This window comes from Amia ocellicauda, chromosome 7, assembly GCF_036373705.1.
Source record: "Amia ocellicauda isolate fAmiCal2 chromosome 7, fAmiCal2.hap1, whole genome shotgun sequence".
NCBI lineage: Eukaryota > Metazoa > Chordata > Actinopteri > Amiiformes > Amiidae > Amia > Amia ocellicauda.
The window spans coordinates 33379634-33401669 of NC_089856.1; the positions used below are offsets into that span (position 1 = coordinate 33379634).

Genomic DNA, 22036 nt, shown 5'->3' on the forward strand with positions numbered 1-22036 from the left:
GTGTGCTTTTTATTTCAACTTTGCCCCAAACACCTGAAGCCAATAATCCCAAAGTAAATGAGTGCATCAAATCGACATGAATAGCCTAGTCGGGACTCACAGCCAGGGTCTGCTCGTTCCAGATGCAACCTTTTCAAGCAAACCCCGTCAGTGTCAGTTTAAATATGCCGAAAAAAAAAGGGGGCTGCTCTGCTTATGAATATGAATGACTCTCCTCCCAGTGACGTCACGGTCTAGTCCTGGGGTGCGCTGTAGTCTGTGCTCCTGTCCTTTCAGATTGACTAGTAGTGAGCAGCACTCAGCGATCTGTACTCCGTTACTGCTGGGCATCTTCAGGAGAAGTGCTTCTTTTCTCCCCCCCCATCCCCCTTGCATCTCTCTCGTTTCTGATTTGAAGAAGACACTGCGAGGTCAGCGTGCCCTGTCTCCCATCATGAAGATCCTAAGAATATCCTTGGTGTTTATTTTGGTGGCGCTGGGACCGAGCCGCGTCCTTGCAGGCAAAGGTGGGTGAAGAAGCGCTTTATTGCCGGTAGCCTTGAAACTAAGCGAGCCGGGGCTTGGGTTTTTGGCAGGCGAACGGGGGCTTTCTTTATTGTTTCCTTACACACCGTATATGTGACACTATGTTATCTTTGCGCTGGAGAGGTGAAGAGACCGATTGCACTCATTGGCTGGCATAAGTGAGATGATCGGAGTTGCCCGCAGTGATCCACAAACGCAATGGCAGCTTTGAAAGTTTCAGGTCTTGACACGACACGTTTCCCCCTTTTATTTCGGGTTGCACCTGCACTTGGGGCTGATCTAATGGTAGCAGGCATTTGTGGCCATTGTTGTTTAAGTGTTACTTTCTTTCGGAGGCGAAGCCAGGATCTGGTAAAGGCAAGTTTCAGGCGTGCTAGCTTTTTCAGGTGCTGTAATGTCCACATATGCAAGAGTTAGACAGCTGCAGGTAGGGTGATGCTTGTTTGGTGATGATATGTATGCATGCTTTTGTGTCTCTATCTGTTGATTGATCTGTGTTTGTGCTTAATTGTGCAGTCCTAAGCTGCACATGCCCACACAGGTGCAGTCCTGGGTTTGAGGTTTAATCATTCAGATGTTCACAAAGGTGCCTCTATATATAATATATAATATAATTTAAGATGTTACACATGGCGCAGTTGGGTATCCGCTCCACGCCTTTCCGATTATTTGTCTGTGCAGTTTACAAATAAACCCATGTTTGCTTGCGAATAGGTCTGGTATTCTTGTAAGCATTCATTGTGAGGGAGGAAAACAAACAAAAAAAAAAAAAACCCAAACAAACAGCCAACTAATCGGAATTTAAAAGTGCAGCATATGCATTTGGTTAAATAGGATTTGAAACGATTTACTGTATGACGGGGGGTTTTAATCTCCTCCAGAATCTAGATGGCATGCACCCCGATGACTTTAACGCCGAGTGCATTGTCCATATGCGTTACAGATCAGTATCTGGAGTCGAGATCACACAGACTGTGTGGCTCTTTGCTTGGAAGTAAACAAATGATCAAGGAGGCAAAGAGAAGCAAACGAACAACTGAGGTTCTAATTAAGTCCCAGGGGTTACTGTACGGCTTGTAAATTGCACAGAAGAATGAAGTATATTGCTGACAATACTGCCTATCCCGATTTTGAGTTAATGCTGCTCTCATTTCCATAAAATCAAAAGAAACAAAGAAAAACAAAGGGGGGTGGATTGTGGCAAGTGTATCAAAATAAAATACTACCCATCATTAATCAAGTATTGCTTATTCTTGTTTACAAATGGCAGTCCTACATAGAGACGGCTGTCAAGCGCACAGGATAACGCTGAAAGCAAACCCATGTTGATGGCGTGCTACCGGGGTGATTCAGATGTTGCAAATCTGCAGTGAGAGTTGGGAAGCCAGCACATGATCCATGATTTTCCCGATGTGTCATTATGCTGCTGTGTGCCTTGTAGGATGTCATTTTAATTTCACCTTCTTTTGCCTGGCTGGGTGTGTGGGCCTACAACTTTCTTTAATTGTTATCCTCTAAGATATTATTCATTAACAGTGTGCCACAGTCTGATTGAAAAAGGAAAACAATTTCTGTTGCCTGTTTTTATAATTTATTTCCAACCACTTTAAATGACCCCAGAGTAGAGAAACGGCACAGTGCTATTTTGTGCTGTTCTACAGTGGGTTTTCTGATTTTTAATTTAAGTGTGGGCGCCACCTTTGTTTCTGTGTGTCTCCTAAGACTTTCACCTCCTATGTATATGTATGTAATTACAAACTGCTAATGTTTTGAAAGCTAAGCATGGATACATACTGGTATTAAGAGCAGCACACCATTACAGTAGAAGGAAAAATAAATCTGTTTGCTTGTGGTTTTCACCCATTGCATTTAAATTATGTTCCTTCTCTTTCTAGCTCAACTGCAATAAACAGTAATCCTTAGGCCAGACAGAATAAATATTTTATAATTGTGAGTAGCTTTCTAGCAAGATTACATTGAGGAAGTTTCTACTTCTGGTTGTAGAGGAAGAAAATATTACACTGAAATAGAGACAGTGGAACATTTAAAGTATGGCCCTAAAGAAAAGCTCATTTTTAGATTTATAATTTAAAATCCAAAGTCTTTTACTCCTTGAATGTTGCCACCAGAATCAAGCATAAGTAGCGAGGTGTTTTCTTTAACTCTTGCACTTCTTAATTTATTATCCGCATCAGGTGTTCTCTGTGGCAGATGTGTAACAATTTAATAACAAAATGAAGAAGAAATACATTGCATGTACAGTGACTGCTCATCCAGAAGACTAGCAGTGTCCTTGATGGTTTTTCTCAGATTTGATGTATCCTGTCTTTAAAGCTACAGCTGGGAAAGGAAAGACGAAAAAAAAAAAAAAAAAAAAAACCCTGACTGATTTATGTCAGACTTTTTAGACACGAACTGCATTATCCAAGTGGTACATAAATCCTCACAAAGGGAGAAAAAAGCTGCACAATGCAAGTTTCATTCTAGGGGAGAGAAAGGAGGGAAAAAAGTCTGGAAATGTCATTTTAGATGCTTTATTCTTAATGATGGTGTGCACAGAACATATGGCAGTGAAGAAATCCAAGAAATGGGAACAGATTTTTTGTTAGCTGTGAGTTTACTACTTTGTTTTCTAGGAATCTCCAGTGACTAGTGCCTGTAAATGTGGATATGCAACGTTAATTTCTCTCACGCATCATTAGCAACAGTTAGAGCTGAGAATAAGCTGCACATCGACTGATAAAAGGCCATTGTCTGTCCCTTTGCTATGTCCTGTACTTTGAGGCGACTGTGTCTTCCCAAGTCCAAGTGGCCACTGTGTTGAAGAACACATTCACCTTCAGTTTTTGTTGAGCTGGGAGATGCAAAAGTGAAAATGCAAGAGTGCCTTTCATACCGTTTTATATAAATGCTTGTTTTTCATTTGCGGCTTTGATGGGGAATAGAGGAAAATTGTGCTTGTTGAAACCTAAAAGCAAAGAATGTCACATGCCTGAGAAGTTCTGTCTAAATAAAAAATATTTACACAATGAAAAGCAGAGGTAAATTACTGTCATGTATAAAATGCCCTTGAACCAAGAGATTTATCTTAGGATAAATTATTTTTTTACATGCTTAGCTCAGACACTGTCACATCGTCGGCTAACTGGATATCTAGTGCAGCCCAATTTCCCATTGTTCACTTGTGCTGTTTACTTTGTGGAAAACATATAGACACTGGGAAATTTAATTGGAGTCTGTGACCAAACTGATATCAGTTTACCTTCTCAAATGTTTCCATATTATAACGGATAGCATTGTGCTTCTGATGTTTTATGCAATTATTTGCAGGTGTCTCACGTACATTTCACATCAAAGTCAAACTGAACCTGCAAAGTAATGTGTTTTATTTTTGTGTAGATAAGACTTCTAGCACATGAAAACCGGTTGTGCCTGTATTAGGTCAATTTATCTTTTTGTTCTGGCCTAAATTTATTGGAACACTCACAACAGTATAAAGGTGGCTGCAATAGCTGGCATAATGTCCTTCAGACTCCATGTTAATTGGCACCATTGGCAGTTTATTTGTTGACATCTGTTTAGCCTGCAGTAAAAGATGGAAGAGATCTGATTCACACTGCACATTTCTGGCTGTGTTTTAAAATGGACTTCTGATCAGTTGCAGAGTCAAACTCAATTATGTCTCATTGTTTGGGGAATGATTTTGATTTTTGATTTGTATTGTGTTCTCGGTGGCATGGGTGTAATTTACATAGTCAAGTTTAGTCATTCAAAGTAATATTTTGAAGTGGTAAATGTTTTTATTTTGTATAACTGGAGGTAATGGTTAGAAAAGCTCAGTGTTTTCATGAAATTCATGACCAACGTACTTGGGTAAGCTTTGTTTGTATTCATTATGATTTTAATCAATGGGGCTAACTTGAAGTAGTGAGCGTTGTTGATTTATTTCCGTATAGACTTTTGTTTTGGCTCAAAATATGTTGTCATTCATTTTTGCTACTTTTTAATAACGAATGACCTGTGATTCACTGAACTATAAAAGGTGCTGAAATCGGTGTTTTGATAGGACAATAAATCAGCAAACTAGAGATGTTTTAAAGTCCTTTGAATCATTGTTAACAACCACAACCAAATTTGTTTGTTTGATATATTACCGCGCTCCAGTCCCCATGTAATACATCAGAGTAAACGGTCTAACGGTTACCTGTGGAATAGAAATCCCATTCCATTGAGACATAAAGTAATAGGCTTGGTTAAGGATGTTGGTTATGGATGCTGTAAGATTTGCTGAGAAGGTTGTTGTAAAATGTCTTGCCTAAAGTTATGACGAGTGAGCTGTGTGGATGCAGATATTCCACTGGGATAGAATAAAGCACATTCTCCTCTGACAAATGACCAACATTTGGGGTAAATAATCTTTAGTTTGAACAGGTTTCATCTTAGTCAATTTTAAAAGGTGTTTGTTAAATGCAGCACACCACATGTTTGCACCTTTAACACTTTTCCCCCTTGAATTCTTTTAGCAAGTTTGTTTTTAGCATGTCATGAGAGGCCCCTGCAGTGTAGTAACCTATAAGGTGCCTTTTGAATAGCTTAAATTGTGTGTGACCTAATGGAAACACTGTCCTCTCTGCTAGGCTCCATTTACAACTGTATTTCACACATTTAAAATGATGAAACCTATGGGCAACTGATCATCTGCAGAAATGAAGGCATTCTGTCCTTGTGTTGGGTTGGTGTTTGATGTTGTCATACAGTGTTGAACCTGGAGAATTATACACAATCCAAATGTATACTTTATGCTCAGAGGTGATAGAAAGTATAATTTGCCTCCCTTGAAAAAGTTGATGTTTCAAATAGGTCACATTGAAATGCATTGGCTTTTAAAAACTGATTCAGGCGGCACCCTTGAATTTGTATGGCTTTCTTTTTGAATTGGTTCATATTTACAACAAACTGGATCCTAATCAACATTGTGTGCAACATTCAGATATTTGTTATTATGGGAACATGCAGCTTCTCTGGTGTGTTAGATATCTCTGCTGTGTGTAAATGTTCCACAGGGAAGCAGGATATTAAGTGATGTGCAATATCAAAGACTGGAGGTACGGTAAACAACGTGGTTTGAAATAACATTGCGTGTGTATATCTACTTAGTTGAGTCATAAAGCAACACCTAAAATATGATCCTGCCGTATATTGCTTGACTCATTTTCATCAGTAGATGGCAGGCGCTCGGAAAAAGTAAAGCCCAGTAAATGTAATCAGACAACAGTAAATAGAATCCTTATTAGGAAGAACAGATGTGTTTTGAATGAGTATCTGAAAGAAAGGACTTTAATTTATTTCGCATCATACTCTGCTAATCAATGGTGACCATGAGGGAGATTCTACAGTGAATTATAAAAAAGTTGCAAACTTTGCTTGAATCTAAATAGACTGCATTACATGTGGCTCAATAATAAACCATCTGCTGTTGAAGTGATTGTAATACAATTTAATTCTGATATAATTTCTTTTAAAATTCTTTTTTAAAGAATGGATTTCTATGAAATACCCAGTAAATCCATTAAAAATGTTGAACAGCTGTATGGTGGATATTCATTTTGTAGTTAATTCAGTAGGAGGAGAAGTTTCTCATAGACACCAATATGAATGAACTTGATTACTAGCATCATTTTGTTTTAACAACTTCTCTCCCCCCACAAAAAAAGTGTGCCTGCTTTGATAGATACCAAAGGAGGACACACTTAGCATTTATTTGCAAGTCATTTTGTGCACATACAATATTTAAATTTTGTTTTGCTGTACCATCACTTTAGTTCTATTTAAATGTAACATACAAATCTGGTTATTTAATGACTGGTTGCGAAGAAGCATTTGGTTCCTTAGATGCGTTTTCTTTGTAGTTGACAAAACATTAAAAACATATCCCAAAGAAACCTTTTTAGCTGTGAATACTTTATTACAAGAAGGAAAGTTAGGAAATGTGAGATTATGGCTAGCCTGATAGCAAGAAGCACTTGCAAAGATTATTTCACATTGGCTGTCTGGAGGCAGAAAGAAAAACAGGAGAAATTATGCCCTTTGGGTCTTTTCTTATCCCCTGAGGTTTCTGATGTATATTGAGAAGTAGTGGCTTGTATGGTTTATCCTAGTGAAGGTAATCAACTTTGGAGTTTTGAGGTATAGGTTAGCATATTGTTATGGAGATCAGCGCTTGCACTATAGGGATCTTTGTATTTATTGTCTCTCAATAATGGACTTCTTTTGTGGTTATTAGATAGTGTGCACAGACGTGCCTTAATCAAAATGAAGTGATGCATGTCTGAGGCGAATAATCTGTGTTCCAGAGAAATATTTCTGGTGTGTGGAATCATAATCCTTTAAAGTGATAAAAGGACACGTTGGGGTTTTAGATTTCACACCCCCGCAGTGTCTTGACGTGCAAACGAACATCTCCTGCTAATTTTTACAGGTTAGGGATGTGTGGTATTTTAAACTGGAAATGAGAATGAAAAAACACCCCAGGGAAAGACACATTGCCTGCAGGTCTAGAAAAAGCAAAACAACGAGCAAACAAACACACCAAAAAAAAGAATGTGTGGCATTTCCATCCATTGACAAGGAAGCTATAATGATGTCGGGCAGATTAGGAAGGAAACGTGAGATGTGTGCTTTCCCCCTGTAGTGTTCTGGCTCATGTGGAAGTCCCTTAGGGCTTGTCACAGCACTAGCTTCATGTGATGAGTGCTGCAGTCCCCGACGGGACAACAGCCTGGTACGGGGAAGGCAGTAGGCATAATGGATTCAGTGCATATAAGGCCGATTTTCATTTATCAGCTTAAAAGCCGGCAGCTTTGTTTTGTCTCTTTCCTGTGCTGTCTAATCATTTTGCAAATTTGCTCATTAACATTTAGGCTTGACAGACAATAAGTTGTAACAGTGAAATCTACCAGACAATTCACATTATCAAATTGGCCATAAAATTAAAAGGAATACTAATTTCGCTGTAATATAATTGCGTGCACTCATGAAGTATCAATGGCAATGTGATTGCAAACTGTTGATTGCTAGCAATTAATAGCATATGGTATTAACAACTGTTGCAGGCAGTTGGAAGGAAATCAAAGAACTGGAAATCCAAAAAGCAAGAGATGCTGTCTTTCTCATCATGTGTCCAAGATATTTACTGTCGCAGACGTCTTTGACTAATCAATATTGTGCCTTGTAATGCTTCCCTGTATTGTGTAGTTCAGCTCTAAATGGACTTGGTATATGAGCAAGGAAAGTAAATGCTTGTCCTTTGACTTGAGGTATTAACTTTCATGATGCGTTTCACAGGCAAGCATTATCGCCCATCCCGTGCTACACTTGATTAAGTTTAAATGTATTTGTAAAAATGTGTCTGGTTTCATCAAATAATTTCCATATTTTGAACATTGCTTCTTGAATGGAATTATCATCTGTGCTGCTAGGCAGTGGAGTAAAACTCATTTTACTATGCATGGGTGATGAAAAGACTGCTCAAGCTTGCAAAATCCAGACATGGTGCCCTGTTACTGTATGTATTTATTTTTGCTTTATTGAGGGGGGTGGGGGGGAGGAATCCATAAAGCATTCTGAAAGTTAATCCAAAGGTCTGCCTTAAGGAGCTGTAAGTTGTCTCCTATGACATGTAGACCAGATGACTTCAGCCTGTACATTTTAAATGTGCAACATTTATGAATTTCAACACCCTAGAGAGCTTGGTTCTACCAAAGTGCAGTATAAACTGTATTCATGCATGAGGAGTATATAATATATAGCCCCTATTTTATATTTCTGTCAGTACAATGATTAAGCCCATGCCTGTGTATGTTTCTGTGAGGGTAGGAAGGGCAACATGAAGCTTTGCTGATATCTGACATAGCAGTAAGTCTTATATAGATGTATATATATATGTGTGTGTGTGTGTGTGTTTCTTAAGTGTCTGCTATGTTTAGTTCTTGTAAAAGCTGATGACTAGCTAGCAACCTCAGTCTCCTGTGATGTCTGTCTGTTGCTGGGGATTAAATAGCAACTACACTTTCAACATCCTTCAGCCTGCTCTTGGGATACAGGTCCATACAGGTCCAAGTCTATGTGTTTCTTTGCCCTTGCAGGTCAGTATGGCTTTTGGGGATCTTGGGCTATGATGTGTCTCCTTGGTGGAACAGCTTGTTGTTGTTAGACAATTGTTATATCTGCAAAAATCACTGACAACATTAGCCTCTTCATTTTTTATTTTTGAATCTGAATGAAGTTTCTGTTAAATGAAAACTACATTTGTGAGCAGTCTTTCTGTTTCACCTGACTGAATCATTTTCTCAACCACACATTTGCCAGTCACAGGACAAAAAAAAGAAAATGCTCTGGATTAGTATTAGACTGATTAAATACACACATTTCAGAAAAGTGAGCCAGAAACACTGACATTTGCAATAGAGATTTCCTTACAGGCGGTTTCAGATAATTTGTATTCATTTCATTTTATGGGATTCCGAAAGATTCTCAGAAACAATGTTGTCTGCTGGGAGCCTTCTGCTAATGGGATTCGTAGTCGTTAAGCTCCTTTCTTCGTGCATTAAGTGCAGTAGGTTAGTTGGCAAGAAAAGATTTTGAACCCTTAATTGGATTTTTGAACAGTCTCTTTGTGTGAGGGTCTCATGCAAACAAAGAAGGTATATTGGTATTGTAGTCTGATGCGATTCAGGTTTGCATCTATGTTGCACCTAATGTTTAGTGTATTTGTATGTAATCTGAATTTTCTTGCTTTTTTAATAATCCAAAATGTATTGTTGACCACAACAAAGTCATTGACAGTGTCTAGTAGTGCTAACTGGAAAAACACCATGTATCAGTTGTGAATACACACATTACATTATCCAGTCACAGAAATGTGGAAACGGTGTGCCTGCATTTTTCAGTTTGAAAAGTGGAATACAGGTCATAGTATCAGTACTGCACTGTCCCTAATTATATGCATTTCAACAAGGAGCAGTATCGTTCAGTTGTGCTCATTACAGAGTTTTAGAGCACGTTACCTTCCAATATGAAGGGTATAAACCACCTTAGTCTTTTTTTTTTATTGCAAAATCCTTTAAGCTTTCAAATTATAGTTTACATGGAGAGATGTCAAAAGGTGCATCAGATTCCTCGGTATGATGTTATTTGCAAAATCCTATGTATTCCATAATCCACAGATTCATCTTCATATTTTCTTTACCTCGGCGGTAGGGGTGAGACAATTTGTATCCATGAATCAAGATACTTCTCCGTATGATACCAGGCTACATTTGTGTATTGTGCATTGGGTTAAGTTTACAATTAGTTTAATATCATATTTGTAAAGCTGCTGATCCTGAGATTTTATTTTTTATGTATTATGAAGAATGGAAACTTGACTCCACTCTCTTTGTATGTAGGCTGCTTTTTTTGTGAATATTTAAACTGTTACTGACTAGGTATTACAAGTTAATGCTGAAAAAATGTATTGTTTGGTTATCAAAACAGATGACCATTTGTTTTTCCTTTTCTTAAAACATGGTGAACATAATTATCAAGTTAAAACTGATATCCAGCTAACTAGTTTACATACTGCTTAATTTTATATTCATAATCTGTCTATAAATAGAATTTCTTATACATTTTTAAGTCTGTAAAGCAGAGATTAGTTATTCATTAGTATTGTGATACATATATCGTATCGTGCATAGTGTATTGTGGGGCATATTCTATTGTGATATCGGTGTATTGTCTCACCCTTCCTCCATGTTGTTGCTGAACTCCGAAATTGTAGAGTAGCACTGACTGGCCTATATTGGGTTCATAACCTAGTCCAGGTCAAGTGCTGTTCTAATGTTTGGTTTTAATCAACTGGTCAGTCTGAGAGCCTCGGCAGCAGGTGACCAGGACTGCAGCTCTGATCTGTGCTAAATGAGTTTCCAGCTGTAAGACTTCCAGGGAGCCCCAGTCACTACTTTGTCTTATGTTCCAGCTGTGTGTGACAGGCTGCTGCTTAATGTCTTCTGCTTTTCCTTGTTAACCACAAATAAGGCGTTCAAAGGGACTGCCAGGCTGCTATCACTGATCACGGTCCTTCACCCGTAGTAATCCTGACACTCTCCTATCTCCTCATCAGATTTTTTTTCTTCTCGTTTTACCACAATCATTTTGGGAAGTTTCTTTTTGGATGCTATCAGAGGAGCTATTTTCTCATCGCACAAATGCTTTTTCATAATATACTTTCTGTAATCCTGGCCCTCACTTAGATCAAAACCACTGATGGGCTTCCTTCACTTATTCTGCTCCCGGTGCATGACTGTGCTTCGTTTTTCTGTGCTTCTGCTAGTACTTAGTCATGTTTCCCTCCAGTAACATAACAGGCATCTATAGTTCCAAATAGTTGTGTAAGCAGGCATTTATTTGTGTTTTTTTTTTTTTTTTTAACATCCTTTGCATTGTGTGACGTGGCTTTGAAAAGATGGGGACTGTTTTAGATAGGAATGTGAGTGTTTGAATTTGCTAAGGTGTAACCAACCTAGTGTTTGGAACAGAACCTAAGAGTATAACAACTTTCACCCGCCCCCCCTCCCATGTAACAAAACATCGTCAATATCACTCCCACAGGCCGACTTTGGCTTTACATGAAAAGCCGTGTAGTGTAAAATTAATCAATTGATGAAACTGCTTTACACTTTAAGATAAGGATTTGTTTGCAGCAAGGATTCCAACCTAATTATTTTGAACTGGCACAATTCAGGCTCTAGGACAAATTTTTGCCTTACTTTGGCAATTTATTCATTTAACGGTATGACAGGTATTGAAATTAGTTTTTCACATCTGACATAAGAATGAAACCAGGTATGTAAAGTTCAATTCTACGGTCTGATTTATGAATAACCTAAAAAAAATTGTTGTTCCTTTCTGGAAAAGCCATCCCTCTTCATTCATTCTTGCATAGTAAAACCCCAAGGAAGCTTTATTTTCAGCCAAGCCAGCCAGGGCACATGAATGGAGTGAAGATATTTTTAATCCTGTGTGGGATCTGGGTAATTAATTGTAGAGGAACTTGACTCATTCCTCAAGTAGTATGTCTATCTTAGGCTCTTCCGAATTGTGTTGTAGACATCTATGGTGCCATTTTGTTCAGCATTAACTGAATTCTGTATCAGTGCCCATATCTGTTTCCTGAGTTGTTAACAGTGATGTCTTATTCACCATCTCCTAGTGTGACATGATTTAGGCTCTGATGGTTTAGAATGTGTGCTTCTTGGCCAAATTAGTTTTTCTAGAGGTGGGAGAATAATTTTCAAGCCCTAGAGATTAGTATTGTGACTTCATCCATGCAAGCTCTCTTGCGGTTGGGTTTAAATTGACATCATAATTGTGCCTCTGTTTCTTCTTTTTGCTGATGTTACAAATATTCTTTTTATTTTTTCATTTTGAGTTCACATGCCTGTTTTTTTTCTTTCCCATATTAGAGTGAAGTAGGCTTTGCAATATTTTGTTTAGGTCAACTTGTTATTTTTCTTTTTCTCTATATGGTATAGAATTAATATATTGTACTTCACACTGTAATCATTTGGTATAAAATCATAAGTGGTAGGATATAAACCTGTTTTAGAACAGAAGGAAGGAAAATTTTAAAATGTGGACCATCTGGATATATTTGTTAATCACATTCCCATTCAAGCCTTTAGGTGTAACACTGTGCATTTCTGATACATTTAGATTAAAAAAGTGTTGTTTTTTAGTGCTATGCATTTAAGCTTCTTAAGTTTCTAAGCATACAATATATCTGGTTCCAGATCAATAGTTATATTAAGCTATATGAAGTTGTATATAAACACTGATTCTATATGTATATTCTATCTTTATCTGTTGCCTTGAATGATCTCAATTATAATGAAACTCAGTTCAGGTTTTTTTATATTCTATTCATACATTTACATTTTAAATGTTGCAATGCAATACAACATTGGATCATTTATTACAAAAAATACAATTATAATAGGTATTGTTCATGAAATACTTTTGCAAAGTGCCATGGACAATTTCATGCCAAATCTGTCTTTTCTAAAGGTTACCCTGAACAAAGACATTTAATAAAATGCTAGCAGGAATTGAAGTATTGAACAAGATATGAGCAGCGGAATTGCTGACTGAATAACAATAGTTTTTGCCAAGTTCACTTTCTCGGTGTCTGTGCGTGTCATTGGTGAAGGTGTGTAAGATTATAATTATTTTTTCTTTAAAGTGCCAGTTATGGTTAATACTATTGTTCATCAGAAAATACAGCTACAGATATTTTAATACACATTTACTGCATAGAAGCATAGCAGTAATTTTCATGTCCTGAGCATGCGGCTTCTGAAGTTAGTTCTTCCAACCTTGTGTTTCAGGATTTTATTTCCTTGTCACAAATGAGGAGTATTTTTTGTATATAGCATATGTCTGTACACTATAGTAATGTAGCCATGATTAATTATTTAATGGATGCTCAAGAAAATATGAAATTGAAATATAGCACTAGGTCAACAGTCTGCTTAATAATTGGTCAGTGTCTGGCTGACTTCCTTCCCCTCATCTCTTCTGTATAATCACCCTTTATTATATATTAATCTTCTTTTGTAATCTAGGCATAGAAAGAAAAACTTCAATTGGACACGTGCAATAAAAATGGGCATTGAAATGTACCTTACACTACCATTACAAAAAATGATTTTGAAGCAGAACCTTCAGGTTTCTCCATTAATATCTTTCAGTATGTCAATTAGTCATTACCTTCATACATCAGATTTCCCTCTTGATTGGGACTGAGATCAAACTAATGGTAAGTTGAAATTAAGTCTGATTAAATTGCTAGAAACTATTAACTGCTGCAATTGAGTTGTTTGAGTCATACCCTTAGACATATATGCCACTGGTTGAGTGTCCTCCTCAATTCCACTTTACATAATAATTCAGTAGAAAATGTATTATTTTCAATTGGTTATTTTTTCATTCTGGTAACATTATTTTTCCAACTTTCTAATCCCGTTTTAGATTGGATTGTTTACAAAGCACCTCCAGTCACTGTGAGCCAAAGATTTCCATAAACATTCAATACGATTCTTTAAGAAAAGCCACCAGGAAAATATAGCAAAATGTTTTTCTTATTTTACAGATTTAAGGACACCATCCTGTTTTTTTTGTGGATGTAATTGCACTTGGTAAAAGCATATCATTTAACTTAATAGTATTTTGTCTTGTTTCAGGTCAAGTCACCTGTATACTATATACCTTCATGATAGATGTATTATTTCTGCTTGACATTTTAATAGAAGCTGCTCTCATGTGCAAACCTTTTTTTTTCATTTTTTTCTCTCCTCTCCTTGAGGCTTACACTATAGGTCTGTGTTTTAACGCATAAATACAAGTATTGATTGTAGGTACTGTAGATGAGACTTAATACAAAGAACCAGCCAATATATGATGGTGGGTCATGATCCTTGAAGCTTGGAGCATGGTTGTGTAGTGTGCTATTTGTATTCCCTATTTAAAAAAGAACTAGAATGTATTTGCATTATGTTCATAGGTGTATTAGTTCAATTGTACTGCTCCCCACCATATGCTTATGCGGTAACAAAGTATCAAAAGTTGGCCTGTGCTGAAGGAGGTTTAAACTTTCACACTTCGGTTGTTGTCACACAGAAAGAACATCCCACATGGTGAGTATTGTTCAAATTGTGCACCTCTAATATCCCTAATAAGTTAGGTAAACATCTTGATAATAAACAACCAAAATGGTTTATTTTATTTAACCTTTAAAATCGATTGTGGCCTCTACCAACAGACTCTCCGAGACCTCTCTTGGTGAGGACAAGAACAGTTTTAGAGAAGTTACAGAGTACAGGCATTTTAATGGAGACCACACAGGACAGAAAGATAACGGGGCCCACATGTCTGTCCTGGGATGAGTGGAAGCTTAGTTTCTGCCTGGTATATGGGTCAGGAAAACCCATATATGATCAAATTAAGGCATTCATAATGTGTGATATAAAGGGGACTTGAACGATGTATCAAGCCCAAATTGCTGATGAATTATCAGACCCTGTTCTTCTAGGTATCAGGGTTGAACTAGAGCACAGTACCGTAGCACAGTGAGACCGTGACCTTGTTTACACAGACACACAGGGAAAGACATAGAATTCTTCACACACCATTGATGAGCTTCTTTCTGTTTTGCAACCTGGACTGTGGCTAGGTGCTCACACTTGATCTTAATATGCATATGTTGAGCCCTGATTGAATCACTCCTGCATTAGGTGCCTCTTTGTCATCTGTGTCTTGAGAGGAAAATCACTGTGACATTTCTTTTATGTTACTGCTCATTGCCATATGAAGTCAGCTGTGCATAATTTGTGGAAATGACCTTCAGCTTCATTTTTAGGCCGACAGTTCTTACTTTTCCTGTAATGTTTTTAACTTTTTTGCCTTGACAGTCAAACATTTTACCTAGATTGGCAATTAAACGCCTTGTTTGAAAATGTATTCCAGCAGGAGATTTGATTTCAAGAACCTAGGCAGCAGGGAATGCAAACACTGCCACCTTCTAATGTTAATCTCCCAGGCCTTTTACTCTTTTATGACACATTTATTAATTCTTCGGAACGGTTTAAAACTTTGATGGGAAAAACTTCAAGGGCGGATGTCTACTTCATAGGGTGAGGACTTTTGCATCAGATGCCCTCATGACATCTTTGATATTACTATATTACCACCTATACTATATCACCAGGTGAGGCCTGCAAAATAAGCCCAACTCTTTAATACCATTATTTTCCATACTGGTTGCTCCAGAATAATTAAGGATATATCTAACGCAACAGTTTAGAAATTTCTTCATTCCTAACACCCCATCAATTCATGCAGACAATTACTTTGTGTAGAACTACCTCGGCATTTGTCCTATTAAAGGTGTTATTTATTTATTTAAAAAAATTAATGGACTGATAATGCAGTGCATTTTAAGTAAGTACAGTTAGGTACATAAATATTTGGACAGTGAGACAATTGTCATCCTTTTGGCTCTGTATGCCACCAAAATGGATTAGAAAGGAAATAATCACCAGATGCTGGGTTTCTTTCCAGGTCAGGTGATTGACTTGGCCATTGCTGAACATTCCACTTCTTTGCCTTAAAAAAGTCTAGGGTTGTTTTCGCAGTATGCTTCGGGTCATTGTCCATCTGCACTGTGAAGCGCCGTCCAATGAGTTTTGAAGCATTTGGCTGAATCTGAATAGATAATATTGTTTAGACGTTTTTTTGACAAACTCTAATCTGGTCTTCCTGTTTTTGGGGCTTACCAATGGTTTACATCTTGTGGTAAACCCTCTGTATTTACTCTGGTGAAGTCTTCTCTTGATTGTTGACTTTGACACAGATTCGCTTACCTCCTGGAGGGTGTTCTTGATCTGGCCAACTGTTGTAAAGGGGTTTTTCTTCACCAGGGAAAGAATTCTTCTGTCATCCACCACAGTTGTTTTCCATGGTCTTCCGGGCCTTTTGGTGTTCCTGAGCTCACCAGTGCGTTTTTTCTTTTTAAGAATGTACCAAATAGTTGATTTGTCCACACCTAATGATTTTGTTATATCTCTGACTAGTTTGATTTCCAAGGCAAAACTGAAGGCAAAACGCCCCAAGAACAAGCAGGAACTAAAGACAGCTGCAGTGCAGGCCTGGCAGAGCATCACCAGGAAAGAAACCCAGCATCTGGTGATGTCTATGGGTTCCAGATTTCAGGCAGTCATTGACTGCAAGGAATTTGCAACCAAGTATTGAAACACACAATTTAATTCATGAGTATGTTAAATTACTTTTGAGCCCCTAAAATTGGGGGGACCACATATTCCTACACCGTTCACCCAATTTGGATGCAACTACCCTCAAATTAAAGATGAACGTCTGCACTTAAAGCACATATTGATTGTTTCCTTACAAATCCATTGTGGTGGCGTACAGAGCCAAAATGATGACAATTGTGTCACTGTCTAAATATTTATGGACCTAACTGTATATGTGTGTATACTTTTCTCATGCAATAATTAATTTGTAAAGAGTTAACTGGTTATGAAAAAAACATTAGTATTCTATTCAGAGCACAGTTGTTACTTTGCACACATCAGAATGTTGGTATGCAGATTAATTAAAGAAATGTGACCTGAGGAATTAGTGCGAGTGTTGAGTAGTAAATAAGAATGCGTATCCTTCATAAATGGACCATGATTACATTTGTTTCTTTTTTATTGTCTAATTTCCTGAATGCAAAAGCTCAGGATTAGTAGTAGTAGTAGTAAGAAAAATGAAAATAAAAAACATTTCCTGGACCGAGGATGCTAACCACAGCCTTTGACTGCTGTTAACTCAGGAATTTGTCAATACAATAATTTATGTTTAGAAAGAGGCACTAACTATATGTGAGAGATAAATGATATGCAATGACTCTAACATCTCCATCTGTTGATGCGGAGCTTACTTGGTTTTGAATATATTGATATGTCATAAATTGAACTAACAAGGCCGTTGTCATTTTCAATAACAAACAACAGCTGTATACCAGTAAGTGGCATTCATTTTAATCCTGCCTAGACATGTTTGTATTAAAGAATATTAGACAGCACTTTTTCAATTCAGCTGCAAGCCTCAAAATGCCCAGTTAGTGTTCTTATTTTTTTCAAATCGTTGAAACCGCATTTAAACAGGCGGTTGGGAAAATCATCTCCCTAACCCCCTTTTGGATTCAGTATAAAATCAGCTTTTATTTCTCCAAGACTAAACGAGCGAGAGAGAGCAAGAGAGAGTGTTAACACGTGGTCATCAAATGGACATATGAACTTGTTAATATAAACGCTTCAACGTAGATAAACTGCATTATCAGGGGCTCCACTCTCTTACTAATATCTGGCCAATTTATTCTGCTGATATCTGACTAATTAAATACATACTTCAGTGAATTGGTTCTGCAAGTCCATGCCAATAAAAGTCGTTCCCCTCCTTCCTTATAAGAAAAGCCTTTATTTTAATCACAGTTCAGGAATGAACAGTAAATGACCCCATTGAAACTGAACTAATTTTAACATTGAATTGTGAGAAATCTGTGCCTTTTAATCCCCAGCCGTGTCAAAACACTTTGGTTTGCATTTCATTCAACCAAATAAATGCATGATCAATCTACAGGGCACTGTAAGGAGTTACCTCATGCACAAATGCAAAGCGTGGATTTAAAATGATCAGAAACGGGTCAAATTCAATATTATGCAAGATTTTAACAGTGAACCAAAATACCCCACAGGAAGTAGAGCAAATAAATAATACACTATTCAGTTGGGTGTATTGAGCTGTCCATGTACATATATTAAAACTATGTACTTTTCATGTCTATTCAAGTATTTTCAGTGCAGAATAGGTACATGAGTTCACACTGTGGCTGCTGTGATACAAAGTGGAAAATTGTAAAGCGCCTCCAACTCTTCCCTGTGCTAGTCCTATAATGATGCATTTGCATCATAATTGCGTGCACCTCATTTTGTTGCTGTGTTCAGGTGATTATGGACGATCTCTAATGAACAGATGTTCTGTGAATTGATTAGATGCGCAGGGGTGATTTTTTTTGTTCTTTCTTTAATACCACAAAAAAGCAAAGCTCAGTTTCCATTGAACCTACATTTATAGATGTGCTGCAAGTGATCAATTTATCACTATTAACTTATCGCAGGCATATAATGTCAAAGAGAGAGACTTCTATTTATGGCAAGTGCTAGAACAGCTCTCCATAGGCAACGGTCGTACTTTAATGCATGCACAAATTTTATTCAGTACCACAAAGAAAAGTCACATCTCGTACTCCAGCCCCCAGAGTGACTAACACCATGAAATAAATAGTGATACAAATAATTTAGCTAATGTGAGCAGTGTCAGTGTCAACAGATGATGTTCCTGTAGAAATATTTTCAGACAAGCTCTACACTCCTGCAATTCTTTATTTGCATTCTGTTTTTTTTTTGTTTTTTTTAGTAAGCAATTCATTTTCCCATGGATTATTATCAGAGTTTGGCCTCTGGCTTCTAACGTGTGGTATTTGTAAGAATACACTAGAGCATTCAAATCCAATAGTATTCAAAAGTAAGTTTTCAAATGAAGACGCCAGCCAGATTTAAAAATGTCTACATTAAATACAAGGATGGCTGGATCTGTGTTGGCTGATGTGAGCTTTCTCTCTCATGGCTGATTCCCAGTCCTTAATAGGGTTCCTGGACTAAACTGGGATGTGCATGCGAAAGGGTCAAAACACTAAGTCACTAATGCAGGACTGGTGCCTGGTTGAAAGTTTTATGAGTGTTGTACACTTACTGCAGGAGGAAACCACTATCGGGGTTTGAATATTGCATACCACTCAACGTGAAAATACATCTTCAGCAAGAAGCCAGCCGATGGGAAATGCTTATTTGCAACAGTAATGATAGCTCTGCTCAAGTTTGAACTGGAGACCTGTTTTTACTGTTTCTGGCCAGATGCAGGATGTTTGTTGCAGTCCCTGGAAACACCGAACTGTTTGTGTTGTCAGCGACACTGCTCATTACTGTTACCATGCTGATGAAAGTGGCAAAGTAGACAGAAAGGGAATGATTGCTCCCAGGAGAGAGTTTGTGATCAGGTGCACGCTAATTAGCAGATGTGTTATAAATTGTTCTCAGTTCACTATATGGCAGCGCATTAATTCTCCTGGGGATTGGCTGTATTTAGGAGTTTTGGGCAGGTGAAATTTTAATTGGGGTGCGCAGTAATATTTGGGATTTCTTTGTTTAGGATCAACTTACAGATGACAGACAGTGGGCCTCACCACCAAATTGCACTAAAAGTGATTTTTTATGATTTGTGCTTAAGAGCAGCTGTAATGCTCTTATTCTGTCACTCTTTTTTTTTATGTCACGATAAATGTCAAAGCTGCCATAAGCACAGAAGTACTTGGAATTCACCCTCTTGTGAAAAAGTCAGCCTGCTGAATGGAATGATGCTTTTGAAAGGCCTTCTCGTACGTAATTTTTGCTTGCACTATGGCTATGTTTAACAAAGGAGAGTATTTGAAATTAACTCAGCTGGTGTGGAATATATAAAAATATACTAATTAGGTTTTAGAATGTCACTCTTTTCCTTTTTGCTTTCCTGACCAAGTCAATTTGAGCCTGACTCATTACTGAGTGTGTGAGGGAGGGGGGTCTCTCTCTGTATGGCGCCACCAGTGTCTCTCTAGAGAGCTTGTTCTCTTTAGTTTGATGGTGTTAACTATAGCTGTCCATCACGTCATTGCCTTCTGTGCTTGAAAGCTTCTGCAAAGGCAATTTTGGCATAGTTGTGTGACGAGGGCCATCGTTTGATGCACATTAACCAGTTCACACATTAACTACTATTTTTTTAATCATATACATTGTAGAAGACATGATGATAAAAATACTTAAATGCTGGGGACTCATCTTCTATTCTTCATCAGTTGCTGTGATGAGGTCAGGGAGAGTTTCCTGTAGTTCTCAGTTGGTGTGTCCGACCTATTTTGTGCTCGATGTAAAGGAGGTGAGGCAGTTCTCTTACATCGATTACTCATCTGAGACTCCAAATAAAATACAGAGGAAAGTATAACCAGTATGGATATGGATATTTACATCAGGCATGTTACTCTAAGGCCTGCTGAACCCATCGGAGGACATTCAGTAATATAATGATGTATTACACAGGTTTGAGATGGAAACCTATGCTCTTTCTCTAGTTGTCATCATAACTTGTGTTTTTCACATAGGTCATCCTTGTCTGCAGTCTATTGATGCTAAACATCAGATACATTTTTGTATCCGCACAGGCACATGATTTTTTCATTTCACGAGAATTTTTAATCTTCGCTTGGAACAAAGGACTTCTCTTGCGAAAAATAATGTACCTTTGAATTACCAGGAAAGAACACTACCATGTTACAGGCAAACAATTCACTGTGCTTTGTTGTTGACACACTTCTGTGAGCATCTGATACTATACAGGATCTTTGGATGTTGTCTCCTTGGTATAAAATGACTTCAGCAATTTCTGTTTTTCACTCTAACAAAGAAACATTTGTGTGTGTTTTATTACTGCAATATTCCTGCTTGATTTAGTTGTATACAGATTTACCATCATTCACGTAGACCTGTGAGTTAATGATATGGATAATGAAGTAAATATTGTACCTCATGAAACAATTGTATCTCATGAAAGGAGTGAGTTGGAATATAGTTTGCAATTCAAATTAGAATTGGTGTTGCTGAACAGTAAACGGTAAACAATGGGGACAAACGATTGTGAATTGGAGGCAATTTGATCCTATCTACATGTCTTTCCTGCTTTAAACCACACCCCTATTTTTTTCTGTCCCAAAATATGAATGACGGTGTACACAAGGTACACCTAAGACTAATGGAATGTGAAGCAAAGCAGTCCATTCATTACATGAATACAGGAGCATCGTAAGCATCACACAAGGTTTCTTTTTGTAGGCCATTAAGATTGCATTGCTCCTTATCAAAGAAAATTACCAGTCCGTATAAATTCCCACTGATAGTGTCTGAGATCTATTTTCATTGTGCCCTGGGAAAATGAATGCACTTGGTGAGACTGAAACAGAACAGAGGCTCTAGGATGTAAAACCTGGCAGTGGCCTGCTTTCTCACAGGCTGTCATCCTGACATGTTTGGAGAGGGAAATTCTCCCGAGGAACCTGATGTTATAAAAAAAGGACTGACCTCGGAGACCCAGCATATGGTATCTGACGTGTACTAGTTGTGTCTCTTGCTATCAGATACATTTCATGTTAAAGTACTGCATACAACTACACCCCTTAATATTTTCTTTGTAAAATATTCGGATCGTGTCCCACCGGTGGGTCTCTTCCTGCACAATTTTCAAAGCAGGGTTTTGTGTCATTCAGGAATCACTTGGGCTCGGATTACATCAAAACTCTGACCTACCTGCCAGTCGCGAATTACAATCCCATTACTTGATCTCAGGTTTTCATCTGGTAGAAGCAAGAAGCCTCTGGCAAACGAAAAGCTGTCCTCAATTGATTACTGTAAAAAAGTTTTAATTGAAGGGTGGGTAGATTATAGAGTTTGATAGTGTATGACTGAAGTGAGATGAAGATTTGCAGAAGAAACGAGACCAATCAAATAGTTGCCTTCACAGTGAGGATTATTTAACAGTCATGGGAAATCGTAGCCCTTGGTATTTAAAATTTCTCTATCTTTGTAAAGGAACACTACCATTATATACTTATTTTTTATGCAGTAACCACAGGAAAGTCACTGATAATGCCCCTAAATGCATAGGCAGAATAAAAAATAAACCTTGTCACTTTGATGTGAAGAAAGGCATACCAGCCTCCTGATTTTAACCTAAATAAAACTGTATGGGTGGACCTTCCTATGAG

The 22036-nt window shown here is 37.7% G+C and overlaps 1 protein-coding gene across 1 annotated transcript in view; it reads left to right on the forward strand.

Annotated features, from left to right (window-relative positions):
* The first annotated feature begins 264 nt into the window (after positions 1 to 264).
* LOC136753305 (calsyntenin-2) overlaps positions 265 to 22036 on the forward strand; it is a 201561-nt gene continuing 179789 nt past the window's right edge. Inside the window, exon 1 of the mRNA XM_066709290.1 lies at positions 265 to 506. Coding sequence (XP_066565387.1) covers positions 434 to 506 — 73 coding nt within the window. The 5' untranslated portion in view covers positions 265 to 433. The remainder of the gene's footprint in view (positions 507 to 22036) is intronic.